The 19437-nt window shown below is 44.2% G+C and overlaps 1 protein-coding gene across 1 annotated transcript in view; it reads right to left on the bottom strand.

Annotated features, from left to right (window-relative positions):
- Positions 1-19437, bottom strand: part of LOC121562133 (serine/threonine-protein kinase D2-like) — a 47018-nt gene that overhangs the window by 4807 nt on the left and 22774 nt on the right. Inside the window, exons 2-13 of the mRNA XM_041874501.2 lie at positions 6718-6856; positions 5876-6007; positions 5008-5309; positions 4524-4707; positions 4303-4374; positions 3571-3721; positions 3374-3485; positions 1814-1891; positions 1054-1375; positions 625-677; positions 396-468; positions 195-301 (exon numbers count right to left, since the gene is read on the bottom strand). Coding sequence (XP_041730435.2) covers positions 195-301; positions 396-468; positions 625-677; positions 1054-1375; positions 1814-1891; positions 3374-3485; positions 3571-3721; positions 4303-4374; positions 4524-4707; positions 5008-5309; positions 5876-6007; positions 6718-6856 — 1725 coding nt within the window. The remainder of the gene's footprint in view (positions 1-194; positions 302-395; positions 469-624; positions 678-1053; positions 1376-1813; positions 1892-3373; positions 3486-3570; positions 3722-4302; positions 4375-4523; positions 4708-5007; positions 5310-5875; positions 6008-6717; positions 6857-19437) is intronic.

Below are 19437 nucleotides of genomic sequence, written 5' to 3'. Positions count from 1 at the left end.
AATCCCAAATGGCACCCTATTCCCTACATATTGCACTACTTTTTACCAAGGTAGTGCATTATGTAGAGAATACGGTGCCATTTGGGACGCAATCTTTGTGTGGCAGCAGTAAGCCACCAGCCACACAGCTGATGAACTAGACTAGTAGTGGGAGACCCATTGAAGATGTGTATCTGTCTCCCCCTGGTGGTTACCTGCAGTATGGCCACCTCGTTCCTCAGCTGGCTCTCCTGCTTGGTGGGGAAGCGCAGCTTGTCAATCACCTTCACCGCCACATCACGCCCCGTCTTCCTGTGCTTCCCTGATGGCAGGAAGAAGAGAGGAAATTACAGGAGTCTGATTAATTGTGATTCAACGACTCAAAACAGAGATTGGAGAAGATTGGAGACACTTGCCTCCATACACCACTCCAAACTGCCCAGAACCAAGGATTTCATCTGCAAATATCTGGTACACCATACCAATGTCCTGGAGGAGAAATTGATAAAAAGCATCAGCAACATAATCATCATCATTATCGTACATTTGATCATCATTATCATCACCACAACGTCCTTGGTAATGATTGTGAATGTGTATAATGTACGATCATGTATTATGACTGTGTGTCAAGAGACTACTCACCACATTCTCCTGGATCACACTGTTGGACACTGAGATGCTGACAGAAGCCTGTCCTGCGGATCAAAGTAAAAAATGCTAACCATCCACACTAAGATATACAGGACTTCCATCTGAGCTTATGTGGGGTCACTACAGAGAGAGCGTGTGCGTGTGTGTGTGTGCGCAAAGAGCTCTGAAAACAAGCTTCTGAGTTCCTCGAGCTTTGGACTGCATACCACTCAGAAGCCTTTCACTGTAAATCTCCCTCAACACCAGCCCCCTTTCCCCAGATCACAAACAGCAGTGCTAAGAGCTAGACTGAGATCAGATCCAGACCCCATGATTCTGTTCTTTAGATGGCTAACTTGGTTGGAACGTTAGAACTAAGACACTTGGGAATTAAAGTTTCGCTAAATGACCATATTATTATTGTGAAGTTATATTTCTTACTGTGGGGAGTGTGTCCCTCTACCGGTGGTGCATCCTGGAAGATGACTGGCATGAGGGCCTGGCGAATGGCACCCTCCCACGCCTTGGCCACTTCCCGCCCCACGCCGCTATTGGGTACCACATTGCTGGGGGAGGGGGGTGTGGGCGGGAAGGCCTGTGGGGTGGTGGAGGGCAGTGCGGGGACGTGGATGTTGGGGTCCTCCCCTACAAAGTAGCGCATGGCGCCCATGACAAGCTCGAAGCAGTGGGGACTGGTGCCCGGAGGAACCAGGGTGAAGTCACCTGCGGGGCGCACCTCCAGAATCTCAGACAGAGGGATCTCCTACAGGACAGGGGGAAGGACGTGAGGACAGGGGATGTACGCAATCAAGTTAATATGTGAAGACAAACGCAATCAAGACATTTTTCTTTATTTACATTCTATCATTTTTCTTTCACTTTGAAAATGTGTAGTAGGTTGTGTAGATCAATAGGAGAAGAATCTAATTCAATCCCTTTTTAGATTCAACTTTAAGGCAGCAAATTGTCAAAACTCTGCAAGGGGTGTGTAGACTTTTACTGTGAGAGACCATCTACATCTGCATCGCACACTCTTTTGGGTTTTAGAATGGGTATCTGTATAAGCACTTTGTGACCAGTACTGATGTAAAAAGGGCTCTATAAAATAAAGTTGATTGATTGATTGACACCCGACTCATATAGCACCTGTGAAGTTTATTGTGTTGCTAATCTAGTTGAGTGGTGCTGGAGAATCCAATACCTTATAGTACTTGTTGGTGGTGTTGTTCTGGAACAAGATGATGCACTTGCAGTCCAGACGCCAGTAGTGCCGCTTTCTCTGTGGAGGTGCAGGAGGAGTAGGAGGGGACATGGGGTAAAGGGTTCAGGGGTCAACCAAGGTTCACTGAGGGGTCAAAGGTTAAGCTGTGGTCCCGGAAGCGTGGACAAGGAGAACGATGAGGATGGCAAGCTGAGAGGTGGAGGAGAGGAAGAAAGGAAAGGAAATGGTAGGAAGGAAGAGAGAGAAAAGAGACAGTAACAGTGAAAAGCAGGACAGGTAAGCAGGAAGTATCTCAGGTCTGAGTTCAGGTAAACAGCAACACTTTCTAAGAGGAAGGCGAAGGGAAAAAAGAGGCTGTGGATGTGAATTCAACACACGTCTCTGAGTACTTTAGTGCAGTAGGGAGCAGTTATACTCCATCTATCACACTCAGCCGGAGATACACAAACACACTTTCACAGAGATGAAAAGGAAGAGCATTAACGGCGAAGGAGGTCAGAGTTATAGAGGTAAGAGAAACTCCAACAGAAAACATTGTGAAGAAGAGATGGAAGATTGGAGAGGTAGAGGGAATGATAAACAGAGTGTGTCAATGTCATGGAGAACAAACCTTCTCTAAAAGTTTTAGAAAAGAAGTAGACTGGTAACACTATTTTAAGGATACCTAATAAACCATTTATAAGGCCTTTATATATTGTGTGTTCACAATTTATTAATCATTACTCCAACATTTACTAATCATTAGTTACGTTTTTTTTGCCTTCCCGAATCTGAAGTGAGTGCTATTTATACTTTATAAATACTTTATACATGTATTTAGTGACCAGTGTTCTCACAAAAAGATGGACATGCCATTGGTTAGCTGACTAAACTCAACACCACGATTTACGATGGAGTTGAGCGGCGACTAGTGTGGGCGGACTGGAGTGCCGACATCACATAAAATGTTTTTTTGTTTGTTTTTTTGTTTTTCAGCACCATTGTATAGCCCACAATTACACAGAAAAATGTTGTGTGTAATTGCGGGGTATTCTTTGGGAGATTAAATGAGTGATCTTTTTATAAAAACGTCATTTTATATGACGTCGGAGCTCCAGTCCGCCCACGTTAGTTGCCGCACAACTCCATCGTAAATCGTTGAGTTTAATCGGTTAGCCATTGGTAGACATTCCAGCAGTACCTGGTAAAAGAATAAGCACACAAAACAGGATGTTTAAGGAAATATATATATATAAATGTGTGATTAACTAGCTTAATAACATTTACAAATGTGGGAGTAATGATTAATAAACAGTGAACACAATTTATAAATGCCTTATAAAGTGTTAATTAGGTACCCTTAAAATAGAATATAATTGTTTGTTTTTTATGAACGTTTTAGAAAAGAAGTAGAAAAAAGTAACATTTGGTGTGATAGAGAAAATGTATCTGAAAGTTTAAAAAATCAAATAAAAAGAGAGAGAGCGAGAAAAAATGGAATCTGGTGTGGTAGAGAAAATGTTTCACATTGTCAGTCAGCCAGTCAGTCAGTAGTTTTACCAGTGTGTCCTTGTTGCTGTAGTGCACCATCCAGCCCTCTTTGATGGATGTGCTGGAGCGACGGGTGGTCTGCCTCATAGACTGAACCACCCTCATCAATGGGATGTTAGCGCTGAGGAACAGAGTGACAGTGTTAGGTGTAGGTGTGTGTGTGCGTGTGTGTGTGCGTGTTATTGTGCGTGTGCGTACGTATGTACCTCTGGTCCCCACTGACCCCATCCTGGCTGCTCTCAGGGGAGAAAGAACCAGGGATGCTGCAGGCCTCGTCTGAATCGTCCATCAGAGAAGACTTGTCTGAGTCGGCATAGTCCATAGGCACCTCGTGGTCCACACTGGGACTCAACATGTCTGGAGGAGAAAGAAGGACAGAGCCAGACACACATGACTACAAAGATATCTAGAGAATAGACAAAGAAAATAGGGTAACACCACCTTCCATTACAAAGCCCCATTATACCAGTATGTAAGTAGGCAGTACTTACCACTTCTGTTGTCTGAGAAAATCCACAAAAAAATTGAGAAGTAAGTACTATATAATATTAGTACTCTATATAAGTACTAATATTGCATATAATATTAGAGGGTATGGATGTGGGTACGCAGACCCACAAGCCACTGCGGCCCCTCATGATGAGTTCTGTTTTTTTGTGGCGCCCACCCCCATCAAAGTTGCCCATCCCTGCTATAGATAATGTTATCTGAAGTGTGGCTGGACAAATCATGGCCACACTTTTAACAACATGACACAACATGATACAACATGACAACATCATCATACAACATGACAACATCATCATACAACATGACAACATCATGATACAACATGACAACATCATCATACAACATGACAACATCATCATACAACATGACAACATCATCATACAACATGACACAACATGATACAACATAGATGTGTTTGTCTTCTTTACCTCCTATTGTCTCCCCCAGGCAGTCATTGGGAACCTTGTACGCACAGCGCTTGTGGCAGTTGAACTTGCAGTCTACGACACAACACGAACAATCAACGTCATTGTTAGACAGTTTATCTTCTTCCAATATGCACTCCAAATAAGTTATCCCCCTCTTGATAAACCCCTGGGACCCCCACATTAACCTTTGACCCCACACTATCCTTTGACCCCATACTAACCTTTGCATTGCAGCCCTTGTCTGAAGAGGCCCCGGAGCAGTCTCTTACAGTACTGGCACACGGTGGGGCGCGTGTAGGAGTGCACTGCGAACGTGTGCGGCACCTTCACTTTGCTCATCAGGATCTTGTCCAGGTGCACCGGCCGGCCCGTGTAGAACCGCCGCGCCTCGCTCGGGGTCCGCGGCTGGGGACGGAAGGAGACGAAGAAACTACAATTATACTGATCTATCCATGGTATTTCTAGGTATGTAAATCAGAGTGTTGGCTTTCCATGACTATCACACAGAGCTATGGTTGGGGTCAATCCCATTTCAACACAGTCAATTCCGGGACGTAAACTGACATCACTCCAATTTTCCTGAAAAGCAATGAGTAAATTTACATCCTGAATTGATTGAATTGAAATCGAATTGACCTCAACTCTGCACGGAGCAGTGTACTATTAAAGACAGACACTCTAGGAGGAGTTGAGTGGATGAAGTACCATCTGAGTGTTAGCGCGGACCATGGGCCTAGTGATGGAGGTGCTGGGGGACAGGCCCAGGGATGCTGATGTGGTACAGGTGGAGTTCGGGAGCGTCTGGGTGGTGTGAGAGCGGATCAGGCTGGCATCCTCCATGCAGTTGCTGACTGAGCTGGTCCCCACGCTGCTCAGGGACTCACTGGTGGACAGACGTAGCGACTGGCTACTGGTCAGAGACGTGGTGGACAGGCGCCGCTTGCGAGCACCGCTGCAGTTGTTGGGGATGCTGAAGGCACAGCGCTTGTGGTAGTTCAGTCCACAGCCTGCAGGGGAGGACAGAGAGTGAGAGAGGCACACACAGAGAGAGAGAGAGAGCGAGAGCGAGAGCGAGAGCGAGAGAGAGAGAGAGAGAGAGAGAGAGAGAGAGAGAGAGAGAGAGAGAGAGAAAGAGAGAAAGAGAGAGAGAGAGGCATAGACGGATAGAGAGAGAGAGAGAGAGAGAGAGAGAGAGAGAGAGAGAGAGAGAGAGAGAGAGAGAGATAGAGATAGAGATAGAGATAGAGATAGAGATAGAGATAGAGATAGAGATAGAGATAGAGAGAGAGAGAAAGGAAGGGGGAGGAGTTGGGGAGTTGAGCTCACACACAAAGGGGAAATGACTTTGCAGATAGCTACTTTATTGAGTTAAAATGTACTTACTATCACTGACATATGTGGTTTTCCCACCTAGCGATGAATCTTGAGATGAATGCCCTAACTGTAAATCGCTCTGGATAAGAGCGTAATTTAAATATAAACCAATGCCCTTCTTCAGACAAAATACTTATCAGGCCGGCAGAACAACCCCCCCCCCTCCCCCCCCCCCTCTCTCTCTCTCTGTCTCTCGTACCGTCACATTTGAGGCCCTGTCTGACCAGTCCAAACAGCATCTCTCCACAGTGGTCACAGAAGGCTGGGGCGCGGTACGAGTGGACATTCAGTGCATGAGGCCGGATCTGGAAATCCTCAAAGGTGGCAGCAGCTGCAAACAGACAACACACAGAGAAACACAACAGTCAGTCTGGGTTTCAACCAGGGTATCAATCTGTCAATCACTTTAGCAATGATATACTGTCTGTGAATATGCTTTATACTCCAGCATTTTGGAGTTGAGATCAAATGTTTCATATGAGGCAACATTACAGAATGTCACCTTTTATTTGAGGGTATTTTCACACATTTGTTTATCCGGTTAGAAATGAAAGCTCTGTTTGTATCTAGTCCCCCATTTGCAGAAGTCATCAGTATTTGGACAAATTCACTTATAGTGTAGTCAAACATTTCAAAAGTAGTCAACATTTTTGAATTTGGTCCTATATTCCCTGCACACAATGATTACACAAAGCTTGTGACTCTGCAAATGGATGCATTTGCAGTTTGTTTTGGTTGTGTTTCAGATTATGCTTGGCCCAAATCCAAAATGCTGGAGTATAGAGCCAAATTGTCCAAACACACATGGTGTTGAGTGCAAGGTGTTATGCATGTTTCCTGTGGCTCTATTTAGTGTTCAATAACATAAGGATGCGAGGGATAGGAACAGAGAGGGTTAGGAGGAATAAGAGGATGAGAGGACCAGAGAGAAAAAGAGGAGGGGAGCAGGAAGATGAGGATAGGTGGATGAAAGGATGAGTAAGGGAGAAGAGGATGGGTGGATGAAAAGAGAGCAGAAGTGGATGAGAGACTGCTACCCACCAGAGAGAACCACCTCCACCAGGTCTCCCTCCTGGATGTCCTGGGTAGCCTTGACCAGCTGCAGGATGTTGTTGGTGCCTGTGTCATGTTTAAATAGCAGGATCTTGTCATAGATGCCATAGAAGCCACACTCTGGGAACTACAACAGACAGACAGACACACACAGAGACAGAGAGAGGGGGAGAGAGAGCGGGGGAGAGAGAGAGAGAGAGAATAGATTAATACCTAATTAATATATTTTTGATAATTTCACCATCTCTAAAATCAACGTAATCCCGGAGACACTGCTGTACCATCATAATGCATGTGAGAGTGAGAAGAGACACATGATGTGTAGTCTATGGAATTGCCTTATGGTGTCACCAAAGTTGGTGAGATGTTAAATATAAATGCTGACAAAACACTAAGGCAAGTATATTTGCATAATGACAGGCTGCAGGTGTGCCCCCAGTGGAAAACTCTGCTCACTTACTGAAGCATTACGGAAGGATGGCACAAGGAGAAGGGGGGGGGGGCACGCACACACACACACACACACACACACACACACACACATGAATAGGCCTATGCACGCAGGCACGCATACACACACCTGGCAACTGTTAGGAGGAAGGGGGGGTAATTTACTGTTTCCTGTTGTGTATGTGGCTCTCACACACACACACACACACACAGTATTCTGAGAAAACCATGCTGGTCACATGGCAAACACATACATACGTACAGTGGGCTCCAAAATGATTCACACCCTTGATAAAGATGAGCAATAATGACTATATTAAATAAAAAATAAAAAATCATGTGCTATTTTGTATGCTCAACAAAATGGGGGAAATATATTATTTGATACTAATATAATTGCTTAGAGAAATACCTTGCTGGATGCATTTGCAGTTCGTTTTGGTTGTGTTTTCAGATTACTTTGTGCCCAATAGAAATTAATGGTAAATAATGTATTGTGTCATTTTGGAGTCACTTTTATTGTAAATAAGAATATAATATATTTCTTAACGCTTTTACATTCATGTGGATGCCACCATAATTACAGATAATCCTGAATGAATCGTGAATAATGATGAGTGAGAAAGTTTCAGAGAGTCAAAGATCATACCTCTAAGACATGCTAACCTCCCCTGCTATTGGTAACGGTGAGAGGTTAGCATGTCTAAGGGCTATGTCAATAATTTCAGACCTCACTGTATCTAATACAATATAATATTTCAGTTATCAAGCAGTTAAAATGTATTGATAGAGAGTTTGAAAAAAATACATTCTAAATGGTGCAAAATGAAAGCATCAGAGTGGGCAGGTGTCAAATCAAATTCACAGCTGACTGGGCATCAGTGTTAAGATGACACTTCCCTGAGCAACAGAACTGAGAAGCAACAATCAAATCTAATCTAATTTTATTTGTCACATGCTTCATAAACAACAGGTGTAGACTACCAGTGAAATGTTTACTTTTTCCAGAGTTAGAGATAAAGTTTAAAAAATATATATAGAGAAATTGTGACACAAGGAATAAATACACAGTGAATAATGAATAACAATAACGAGTCAAAATAACATGCTAAATACAGAGAATACCAGAGCTGAGACCATGTGCAGCGATTGGAGGTACTTGAGGTTGCTATGTACATATAGCTAGGGACAAAGTGACTAGGCAACAGTATAGATAATAGACAACTCCATATCATATCCAATCAGGCATAACAACAGCACAGCCAAGCCTGCTGATGGGAACAACTCAACACTGTCAGACACAACACACACACATAGACCTCTCGCCAATCCCACCCTAAAAAGGAACACACTGTGGCCATTTACCAACCTGGATTAACACAACAAATCTGAGCTATACGGGTATGGCCAGTGACCAGTGATAGACAGAACACATTGAAAAAGCCACAGGGTAACACTATACCCCTGTCACACACACACATACGACTTCCAAGAAAGTCCCCTGGCAGTTATGATAGTGTCAGTCAAAGTCACCTAGTGGTTGCGTGGACAGCTCTGGGCTCCTGAATAGTTAATATAGTCTGGTTCAGGTCAGCAGCACTATACATGTTACAGGGCATGGGTCAACAGAGCAGGAACATGACCTCTTCATCCAGCACCACAAGAATACCCAGGATCATGTATAAAACAGTTGGCATATACAGTATATAGGCCTATGGAATAGGATGGCTTGATGGTGGCATCCAATGCAGCATGCTGGTAATGTTAGTAAGGGAGTTGGTATATCTGGGTCATATATAAGAGCCAGGTGGTGACCTCTCCCATACAGGGTGTGGCACAGGTATATTTACTAGAAGAGAGGAGAGTAGGCCAACATGCTGGAACATGACATAGCTAACATCAGAACACTGGTCAAGAGAAAGCAGGCCCTATGACATTCTCTCTCTCTCTCTCTCTCTCTCTCTCTCTCTCTCTCTCTCTCTCTCTCTCTCTCTCTCTCTCTCTCTCTCTCTCTCTCTCTCTCTCTCTCTCTCTCTCTCTCTCTCTCTCTCTCTCTCTCTCTCTCTCTCTCTCTCTCTCTCTCTCTCTCTCTCTCTCTCTCTCTCTCTCTCCTCTCTCTCTCTCTCTCTCTCTCTCTCTCTCTCTCTCTCTCTCTCTCTCTCTCTCTCTCTCTCTCTCTCTCTCTCTCTCTCTCTCTCTCTCTCTCTCTCTCTCTCTCCCTCCCTCCCTCCCTCCCTCCCTCCCCTACCAACTCACTCGGAGGGCCCTCCGTTATCACTCCGAGGTTGACTTCCAGACTGGCGAGGGGAATATCATCATATAATCACGCAGGCCTCTCCATTATTTTTGCATTAAATTGCGTCAACTCTAAACACATCACGGTGTGTGTTGGGATAGCACTTCGCTCTGGAGCTTGCAACCTAGCCCCTACTGTACACCCTCGATCAATTTCACTCCCTCAGTTTTGGGACACTTGTGCATATGGCGGAGCCGTAAACACGCAAATGGAGGGCCGAGAGAGAGGCAACCTCCTGTACACACTGACATTACACACTCCCTCCTGTACACACTGACATTACACACTCCCTCCTGTACACTCTCCCACAGTCCCTCTATTTCTGTCTCTGCTGCTCACCAAACCCACCATCTTTCTTTCACCCAGTGAGGAATCAATAACAGCACATTTGAGGGAGGCCAAGATCTTTGCTTTTCTCCCTGCCAAACATCAACACTGGTAGCCCACCACACCCAGCTCGGTCTGCTACTTCTGCTACTGAACAGGAGTCAACAACACAGACAGTGAGACACACTCCAGACCAGGCCTGTCCCAATACCCAGAACCACAAAGGCCCCCCATCCTTACTACTCCCACACTAACCTTCCAACTCTGTTAGTCAACACCACACCCTGCTATAGGCCAGACCAGAACTCTGTCTCCACAGACCTACTCGAGGTCATAATGTCCATCTACCCCAAACCAAACCACAGTAGTAGCCCTAATCACAACACACTCTCACACTATCCCAGTACACCACACCACACCCTGCCATGCTGCTGCTGTTGACCAGCGCTACAGAAAGATTTATACCAGCCAAATGACTCCACAACCACTGCCCCCCCCCACCTTTCCCCCTTGACCCGAAGACAGACCCCAGCCGATCCACACTAAGCCCTGCTAGGCGTTCTAGGAAAATTACTGTGCTTCTACTGAGGCAGATATAGGCCTTCAGCAGCTTCCAATGCTCTCAACACTGCCTCCTCCTCACACTGTAGCTCTGCTAGCCTCCTAGCCTTGATGTGGATGATAATAATATTATTAGCCTGGCTGCCAGTGTCTTTCTGCTTTAGCCAATCTGGTTGGCCAAACAAGCCGAGGCAACAATGTAGTATTGTTTAATGCATTAACAGTCTGGCACCTAGGCTAGATGACATAACCAAACCTCCCTTTTCAGTGGAGTGACTTGTGGTGTGGGTAACAACACATTCTCTCTTTCCCAGTATCTGGGTTAGCATAGTGTATGGGCAGCATAGTGTACTGAGCTTCCAAGCAGTCTATATCTAAATGCATGTAGGTTATTTGAGTATCTATTTGCGTGTTTGTACAGTATGTATTCAGACAATGGGAGCGGGTGCAATCATATCTGTTGGCAGATTGAGGTAGTTAGTTTGCCTGGAGACAGGGCTACATCTCTAGCCAGCGTCTTTGTGTTGCCAAGGATTAGGTTTCCCGCCTGCTCCTCCTCGGGCCAAGGCCTTCATTATGACTGACTGATAAATTATGGAGGCCCTCCTCTCCCGCTCTCTATCCTGCCATATTCCTCCTTTGTTTTTCCTCCCCCTTTCCTACTTTCTCATGCGCTACTCTCGCTTGACTCCCCTCTTGCCTGGCTCCTCCGCTCTCTCAATTCTGCCTCCTCTCTCCTCCCTGCTCTTTCCGTCACCGTCATCCTCTGCTCTCCCTCTACTGCTTTAGAATGAGCTACCCAGAGTGCTCAGAGGCAGAGTTGCCCAGCCCAAGGTAAACACCTGACATAACTCCATCCGTCAGGACGGCAGGACTTTAAGAACCTTTCTATCATTCTAACCCCAGTAAATCTAGACGAAGTACCTCATGTTGTTGCTAATAAGCAATGATGCTATTGCCACGTTTGTCATTTCTAGCATGGCCATATAGTGACTACCCTGTACCTCCTCCGCTGGCTCTGACCTCTTCCTGCCCTGTCGTTCAGAAGCCAAACAAACATGGGGAGAAATGTGTCCACCAGCGAGGTGGGTTCATTCCTTCTATTAGCAGATGAAGTCATGTTGCTGTTGGCTGTGACTGGGGGGAGGCAGTTCTGGCTGGACTGGCTACTGGCTGGAGGGTCTCTGCTGCTGCTGGGTTTGATGTTAGATGATCAAAGTCTCCAGGATTACTTGGGGTGGGCTATTCATTCTAGCCTGGGTGCCAGTCTGTTTCTGCTGTATTGCCAACTCTATTGCCAACTTGACAATGACAATGGAGTAGGCAAAAGCACAAACAGATCTCAAACAAGAGAAGGGCTTACCAAGAAAAACTTCCAAAAGGACTAATTTGAGGTAGAAAGGAGTTGGAGCACTCAACAAAAAAGCAGAGTTTGATTTATTTTAGCTCACTTTAATCGATTGTACGGGATCTGGAACAAGGCTATATTCATTCTATTCTCACTGACTGGACTCTGTTTTGAGTCACATAGAGAGTAGAAGGGAGAGAGATGACCCTATAGTAGTCCCTATTGCAGTCAGACCTCATCAGAACATGTCCTACAGACTGCACACTGTCCCTTTCTCCAGGTGTCCACCATGTTGACACTGTCAATAACGACTAGAATCTTTATCTTAGGCAGAGGGTAGATTGTCCAAACACCAGTAATGAAAATACACACACATAAAAAATAAAAATAAAACGTCAGCACTCAAAACAAACATAGTGAAGTCAAGGGTACACACACACGCACACACACTGTACACACAAATGAATAGGCTGGGTGTCATGGAGAAGTCTCAGAGTGAAATGTGAGCTCAGAGAACAATATATTCTATTCAGACACAATGATGTCACGCTTCATTAATGGCCCGCTCCACAGCGCTGCTCTCGATCTGTTTGTTTGTTTATTTGCTTCCTTGTTTCTTTGAACAGCGCCATCACATGACCTCCTGGTCATCTGATGTGATCCAGGCTGTATTCATTAGCCTCTGGCAGAGAGGTCTTTCTCCTACTGCACAGTCTAAGAATGATTGGAAGTTACAACACAAGTACAGTGACCTGATTCTGGCCTGGCTTCTCGACATCTTTTCTCTCAATTATTTCTCTCTCTCTCTTTCTTTCTTTTCTCTCTTGAGGCTAACGGTTTGATTCAATCCGTGTTATCGCGCGATTGAAATGAAAAGGTCATTTCCGATTGAGACGACATGTGCAGCTTTTACCATGAATGCAGTCTCCGCTAATGCAGGAACATTGCCTTTAAATGTCAATTGCGCTACAATGCGCTACGGATTTAATCAAGCCCTAAATCGTTTTCTTTTTGTCTCCTGTCTTGGATCGACCAGACATAACAAGGCCATGTGATCATATGGTAGAACATGATAGGATGAAATTGTGTTGGAAAAAAAACATTCTGTTGGGAAATGAGGCATGTCAGAACCATGTCACAACTATGCTCATTCCCATATGAAAAAAATATTATAGTATACTATGGTATAAATGCTATAGTATTCACTATAGTGTTTTTGCAGACATTACTGTAGTATTTACTATAGTGTTTCTGTTTTATTATATTTGACATAGAAGTGGAGGCTTTCTCCTTCAGGAAACCTACTGTAGAAATGCTAAAAGAGCACATTTTCCATAACCTGTAGTTAGATAGAACTGGGATCTGAATGGACAATTCAGAGCTTCTTCTCTTTTCTATAACCTGTAGGGAACACAGTATATTGTCTATACTTGGCGTGCAGGTTTCTCACATATGGGTGGCAATAATTGGGATATGGGGGAGGGGAATGGGCAGGGTATACTCAAATTAAATACTGTAGTAAAGTGTAGCGTTTTTGCTACAGTGTTTTTTTACAGATACTACTGTAGTATTCTACAATATACTACAACATTCTATAGTAAGTACTACACATGATGAAGGGAAACTACAGTGTGTAGTGTAGTATTCTACAGTATAATACTACATTCTATAGTAAGTACTACACATGATCAAGTGAAACTACAGTATGTAGTCCCGTGTAGCACAGTTGGTAGAGCATGGCGTTTACAACGGCAGGGTTGTGGGTTCGATTCCCACGGGGGGCCAGTATGAGAAAAAAAATAATGTATTTTTTCATGTGGGTTCACTCAGTCAAACACAAAGCCGTAACAGTAAACAACAACATGAGGGGAGGCAAAACCCCAACTCCCCGACATTATAACAGTGGTATCCCTGACAGGGATCAGAGAGGGACAGATATATTTCAGTGTATTGCTTCTATCACACTTGATACACACTAGCAAGTAATCAGGCTGAGTCAACTATATCACAATGACAATAATACACCTGACCACCGCCACCACCAACATCCATTTCCGCCCCATGAAGCGCTCTCTGCTTAGTTTCTAGACGTATCAGAGGGCTTCAGAGTTAGACTACTAGTTATAAACAGCCTGTCTAGGTGTGAAGCGCAGAGCAGAGGGGGCTGGTCCAACCCAGAGTTCTGCTTTTTAACCTCACCACCACCTCCTCCCTGCAGCTCAGCATGCTTTCGACACGGTCCACATATTTGTAGGCCGTCATTGTAAATAAGAATTTGTTCTTAACTGACTTGCCTAGTCTCCAGTCAGAGGCTCACTCCCTCTAATCGTGCTGAGGTATTGAGAAAAGACACCTGGAAGAACACCCCTCGTCTTACAATAAGTGCCATGGGATTTTGAATGAGCACAGAGAGTCAGGAATCCCGTTTTAACGTCCCATCTGAAAGGCTTGAAATTACTATGTTTTAGTCAAATATTCAGTAGCGTTTATTCATGGATGCCAAGGGAAGCCAGGCTTCAGATGCCCACTATCTGTGTTTCATAATTTTCCTTCATTTTGTAAGAGACTGAATGTATCTCACAGGAGAAACCATCTGAGCGAGCGAAACAGCGCCCCTCTGTCTCTCTACATGTAGGCCATCTATCTGATGCTGTCTGGTTCAAACAAGTATGACATTGTTGCCACCCGTAGCATTGAAGGCAAGGGAAGCCAGCAAGCATCTGTCCTCCCTTGACAAAAAAAGTATAAAACATTTACCAATCAGCATTGAGCTAAACTGAGCGAGCTCAACTGTGAATAGTCCTGGTGCACCAAAATAATGTGTAAAGGGAAACCAGCTTGGATTTGGCGTCACCATTGAGAGCATCATTGACAGAAAAACTTGAATTGTTGCATCTTGTTGTGTTGTTGTCCTCCAGTGGCTAGCTAGCCAGCTAGCTAAAATTGTCAATTTCCTAAATTAGCCATGGATGGAGATAGGGATTTGGACTTGTGGTTTTACTTAATTCTCCGTACTGGCCGATGATTATAACGGCGATTCTGATCCAACCATTAATTAATACATTGTTGTGCCCCTGGCCTGAGAGGATGGAAGTTCAATACGTAGCTAGATGTAGAAGGCTAATGTTAACTAGCTAACGTTGCCCATGAATTGAAATTATGCTAGCGAGCAAGCATTTTAGCCAGGTAGGCTAGGACAACAAAATATAAAAGCGTGCACTGTATGACAGAGTGATAGACCGTTTCGTTAACATTAAAGAGAGGAGGATGGAATTGGCATTTCTCTATAAGTAGGGTGAGTCAACATGTTTTCTACTTGCTGAAATGCGCACGCACACACACATACACAGAAATCAGAACCATGGACAGCCACATCATATTTAGCTTACGTTGATTGGGCTAAATTGTTTTTGGTATCTTTTAGTTGCCACTTTATTAGACTAAGCATAGGTGATTTGATGATGTTGAAATGTTGATTGTCTGTGGTTCTAAATCAATAGCTGTTTAGTGGTCCGAAAATGGCGGAAACATTAACTTGCTTGGTCATGTAATTATCTGTTATTGTACATGTTATATGCTTTGTGGACTTCACTGGACAGAGGTTGCTATCCGGTTTTGTGATAAAACAAAGGTGTGGTTGAATTTATTCTGCCACTGTGTCTTCTTATTGTTTCGGCCTTTAGGCCTATATATCACAGTCGCAAGGCATATTAATTAACAGGTTATAGAACACATAGGTTGTAATATGGCATTTTTGGGGGGAGGGGGGACTTGGTTTCCCCAGTGATTTTACCCACGCATCGCTACTGCAAATATTATATATGTTTGGGCTCCTTGCGGTCAATTTTCAGTCCAACTCGGAATTCCATCTCGTGGACTCTGGCCTCTTTCTAGAGCTCCGACTTTCCGACCTGAAGATCACTGACGTCATGATTTGACCTCGTATTTTTCAGAGCTCCCAGTTGTCTTGAAAGCACCATAAAACTAAATATTGATCCAGGATGGATGTGACAGCAGATATGAGGTGGGCACTGTTGACCACACCCCCTGAGAAGCTCCAACGGGACATGCATCAAGCACACCCATCTCATTAGTGGTGGTGAGATAAAATACATTATGTCAGACTAATTTGCAATTGACTGTCAAAGCCCCACATTAAAAGTATGTGATGGTGAGCTGAGAAAACAATCAGAAATACTGTTACAATGTTCTGCAATTGACTGCCATATCCCCAAATAAAAAAGTAAACATTGGCTTTCAGATATCAAAATTGGGTCGTGGATGAAAAACGTTTGGGAACCCCTGGTCTATGACCTGACAGAGAGAGAGAGAGAGAGAGAGAGAGAGAGAGAGAGAGAGAGAGAGAGAGAGAGAGAGAGAGAGAGAGAGAGAGAGAGAGAGAGAGAGAGAGAGAGAGAGAGAGAGAGAGAGAGAGAGAGAGAGAGAGAGAGAGAGAGAGAGGGAGGGGGGACCATGTCTATGACCTCACAGAGAGAGAAGGACAGTATCACCTCACAGAGAAAGAAGAACTGTGTCTATGACCACACAGAGAGAAGTGTTTGAGCGTGGTGGAGAAGTGGCGACAGCAGCAAATGATGATGATAGCAGGGACACAGAAATACCCCTTTTATCCTCCCTCTATCTAAATATTATACAACTTTGACCAATAACATCATACCTCATGCCTTGTGAACAGGCTCCGCAGTACTATATTTCAATAACCATACATGGCTTTACGACAGAGTCAGAAGAGTTACAGTGGGGAAAAAATGTATTTAGTCAGCCACCAATTGTGCAAGTTCTCCCACTTAAAAAGATGAGAGGCCTGTAATTTTCATCATAGGTACACGTCAACTATGACAGACAAATTGAGAAAAAAAAATCTAGAAAATCACATTGTAGGATTTTTTATGAATTTATTTGCAAATTATGGTGGAAAATAAGTATTTGGTCACCTACAAACAAGCAAGATTTCTGGCTCTCACAGACCTGTAACTTCTTCTTTAAGAGGCTCCTCTGTCCTCCACTCGTTACCTGTATTAATGGCACCTGTTTGAACTTGTTATCAGTATAAAAGACACCTGTCCACAACCTCAAACAGTCACACTCCAAACTCCACTATGGCCAAGACCAAAGAGCTGTCAAAGGACACCAGAAACAAAATTGTAGACCTGCACCAGGCTGGGAAGACTGAATCTGCAATAGGTAAGCAGCTTGGTTTGAAGAAATCAACTGTGGGAGCAATTATTAGGAAATGGAAGACATACAAGACCACTGATAATCTCCCTCGATCTGGGACTCCACGCAAGATCTCACCCCGTGGGGTCAAAATGATCACAAGAACGGTGAGCAAAAATCCCAGAACCACACGGGGGACCTAGTGAATGACCTGCAGAGAGCTGGGACCAAAGTAACAAAGCCTACCATCAGTAACACACTACGCCGCCAGGGACTCAAATCCTGCAGTGCCAGACGTGTCCCCCTGCTTAAGCCAGTACATGTCCAGGCCCGTCTGAAGTTTGCTAGAGTGCATTTGGATGATCCAGAAGAGGATTGGGAGAATGTCATATGGTCAGATGAAACCAAAATAGAACTTTTGGGTAAAAACTCAACTCGTAGTGTTTGGAGGACAAAGAATGCTGAGTTGCATCCAAAGAACACCATACCTACTGTGAAGCATGGGGGTGGAAACATCATGCTTTGGGGCTGTTTTTCTGCAAAGGGACCAGGACGACTGATCCGTGTAAAGGAAAGAATGAATGGGGCCATGTATCGTGAGATTTTGAGTGAAAACCTCCTTCCATCAGCAAGGGCATTGAAAATGAAACGTGGCTGGGTCTTTCAGCATGACAATTATCCCAAACACACCGCCCGGGCAACGAAGGAGTGGCTTCGTAAGAAGCATTTCAAGGTCCTAGAGTGGCCTAGCCAGTCTCCAGATCTCAACCCCATAGAAAATCTTTGGAGGGAGTTGAAAGTCTGTGTTGCCCAGCGACAGCCCCAAAACATCACTGCTCTAGAGGAGATCTGCATGGAGGAATGGGCCAAAATACCAGCAACAGTGTGTGAAAACCTTGTGAAGACTTACAGAAAACTTTTGACCTGTGTCATTGCCAACAAAGGGTATATAACAAAGTATTGAGAAACTTTTGTTATTGACCAAATACTTATTTTCCACCATAATTTGCAAATAAATTCATAAAAAATCCTACAATGTGATTTTCTGGAGAAAAAAAATCTCATTTTGTCTGTCATAGTTGACGTGTACCTATGATGAAAATTATAGGCCTCATCTTTTTAAGTGGGAGAACTTGCACAATTGGTGGCTGACTAAATACATTTTTTCCCCACTGTATCACGATAGGTTTGTCCTCCTGTTCTTCTAAAGGTAAGAGGAACATACATCCTCCTCAAACAACAGCCATTGTTTAGACAGCCATGTCTTGTTTTTCAGCTGAACACACTGTACAGTATAAACCACCAATGCCAAACCCCGTCACTGGGAGTGTGAGTATCTACAGACAGAGGGTGGAAAGTGGAAAGTCCTCCATAGTGGGGAAAGTCCTGTGTGGAGTGGGGTCCATCCCTGTTCAGGGACATGTTTAGAACGGGGCCTAACAGAGGACATGAAAGAGAACCATGCTGCCACTGGGACAGGTGTTTAACGAGGCGTTGCCACAGGGACTGGGGTGTAAAAGACGTCAGCATGCAGACCTTATTAGCACCTGACAACAGCTTGGCTCATTGCTGGAATTTCTTCTTTCTCATTTAGTGTTAGCGGGGCATGGGCTATTCTTAACCCCGTGAGGTCACTGTGACGGAGGGATGAAACAGACGACAGGAATGTCGTCTATTCTGCAGAACTGCTGACATCCAAGTTAATACAAACGCAAAAGAGAGAGAGAGAGAGAGAGAAAAACACAAGAGGGAGAGGGCCAATCAAACCTACTAACTAAGTCTAGACTTAAGGCCTAATACTCTCTGGAAGCCAGGAAGTTAGATAGTTCGCTAGTAGAGAGTGTACTGTAGTCTTCCTGTTTGTGTCACAGCCCTGAGCGCAGTATTCCCCTGCGTCCTCACTATCAGCCTTACCCCACACACACACACACACAGAGGAAGAGACAGGCTCGGGCCTCCTAAATGCCTGACTGGCTGCACACACAGCTGGCCCGTTTCAGAGCAACAGAGACTACATGTGTAGGATACAAAATGATTGACTACTAGCTTATTATAAAGTTATAGTAATATTAAACCTAAGTATGTGATTTTAACGTTTGCCCTCTACTTGGCTATAGGCATTGTGCTGTAATGCAGTGGAGGCTCCTTCGAGGAGGAAGGAGAGGACCATCCTACGGAGTGAATTTCATAAAATGTTAAATAGTGAAACATTAAAAAAGTTATAATTTTAAGATAAAACTATACGAAATATATTCACGTCACCAAATAACTAATAAAAACACACTGTTTTGCAATGATGATCTACAGTAGTCTAGACAGCACCCTCTAGGGTAGCACCATTGTGTAGCCGGAGGACAGCTATTTTCCGTCCTCCTCTGGGTACATTGAATTCAATACAAAACCTAGGAGGCTCATGGTTCTCAAACCCTTCCATAGACTTACAAAATAATTATGATGATTTCCGGAGGACATCCTCCAACCTATCAGAGCTCCTGCAGTATGAGCTGACATATTGTCCATCCAATCAAAGGATCAGAGAATGAATCTA

The sequence above is a fragment of the Coregonus clupeaformis genome, chromosome 5 (genome assembly GCF_020615455.1).
Source record: "Coregonus clupeaformis isolate EN_2021a chromosome 5, ASM2061545v1, whole genome shotgun sequence".
Lineage (NCBI taxonomy): Eukaryota > Metazoa > Chordata > Actinopteri > Salmoniformes > Salmonidae > Coregonus > Coregonus clupeaformis.
Note: the sequence above shows the minus strand (reverse complement) of the source record. Positions and strands in the feature narration are given on the sequence as shown.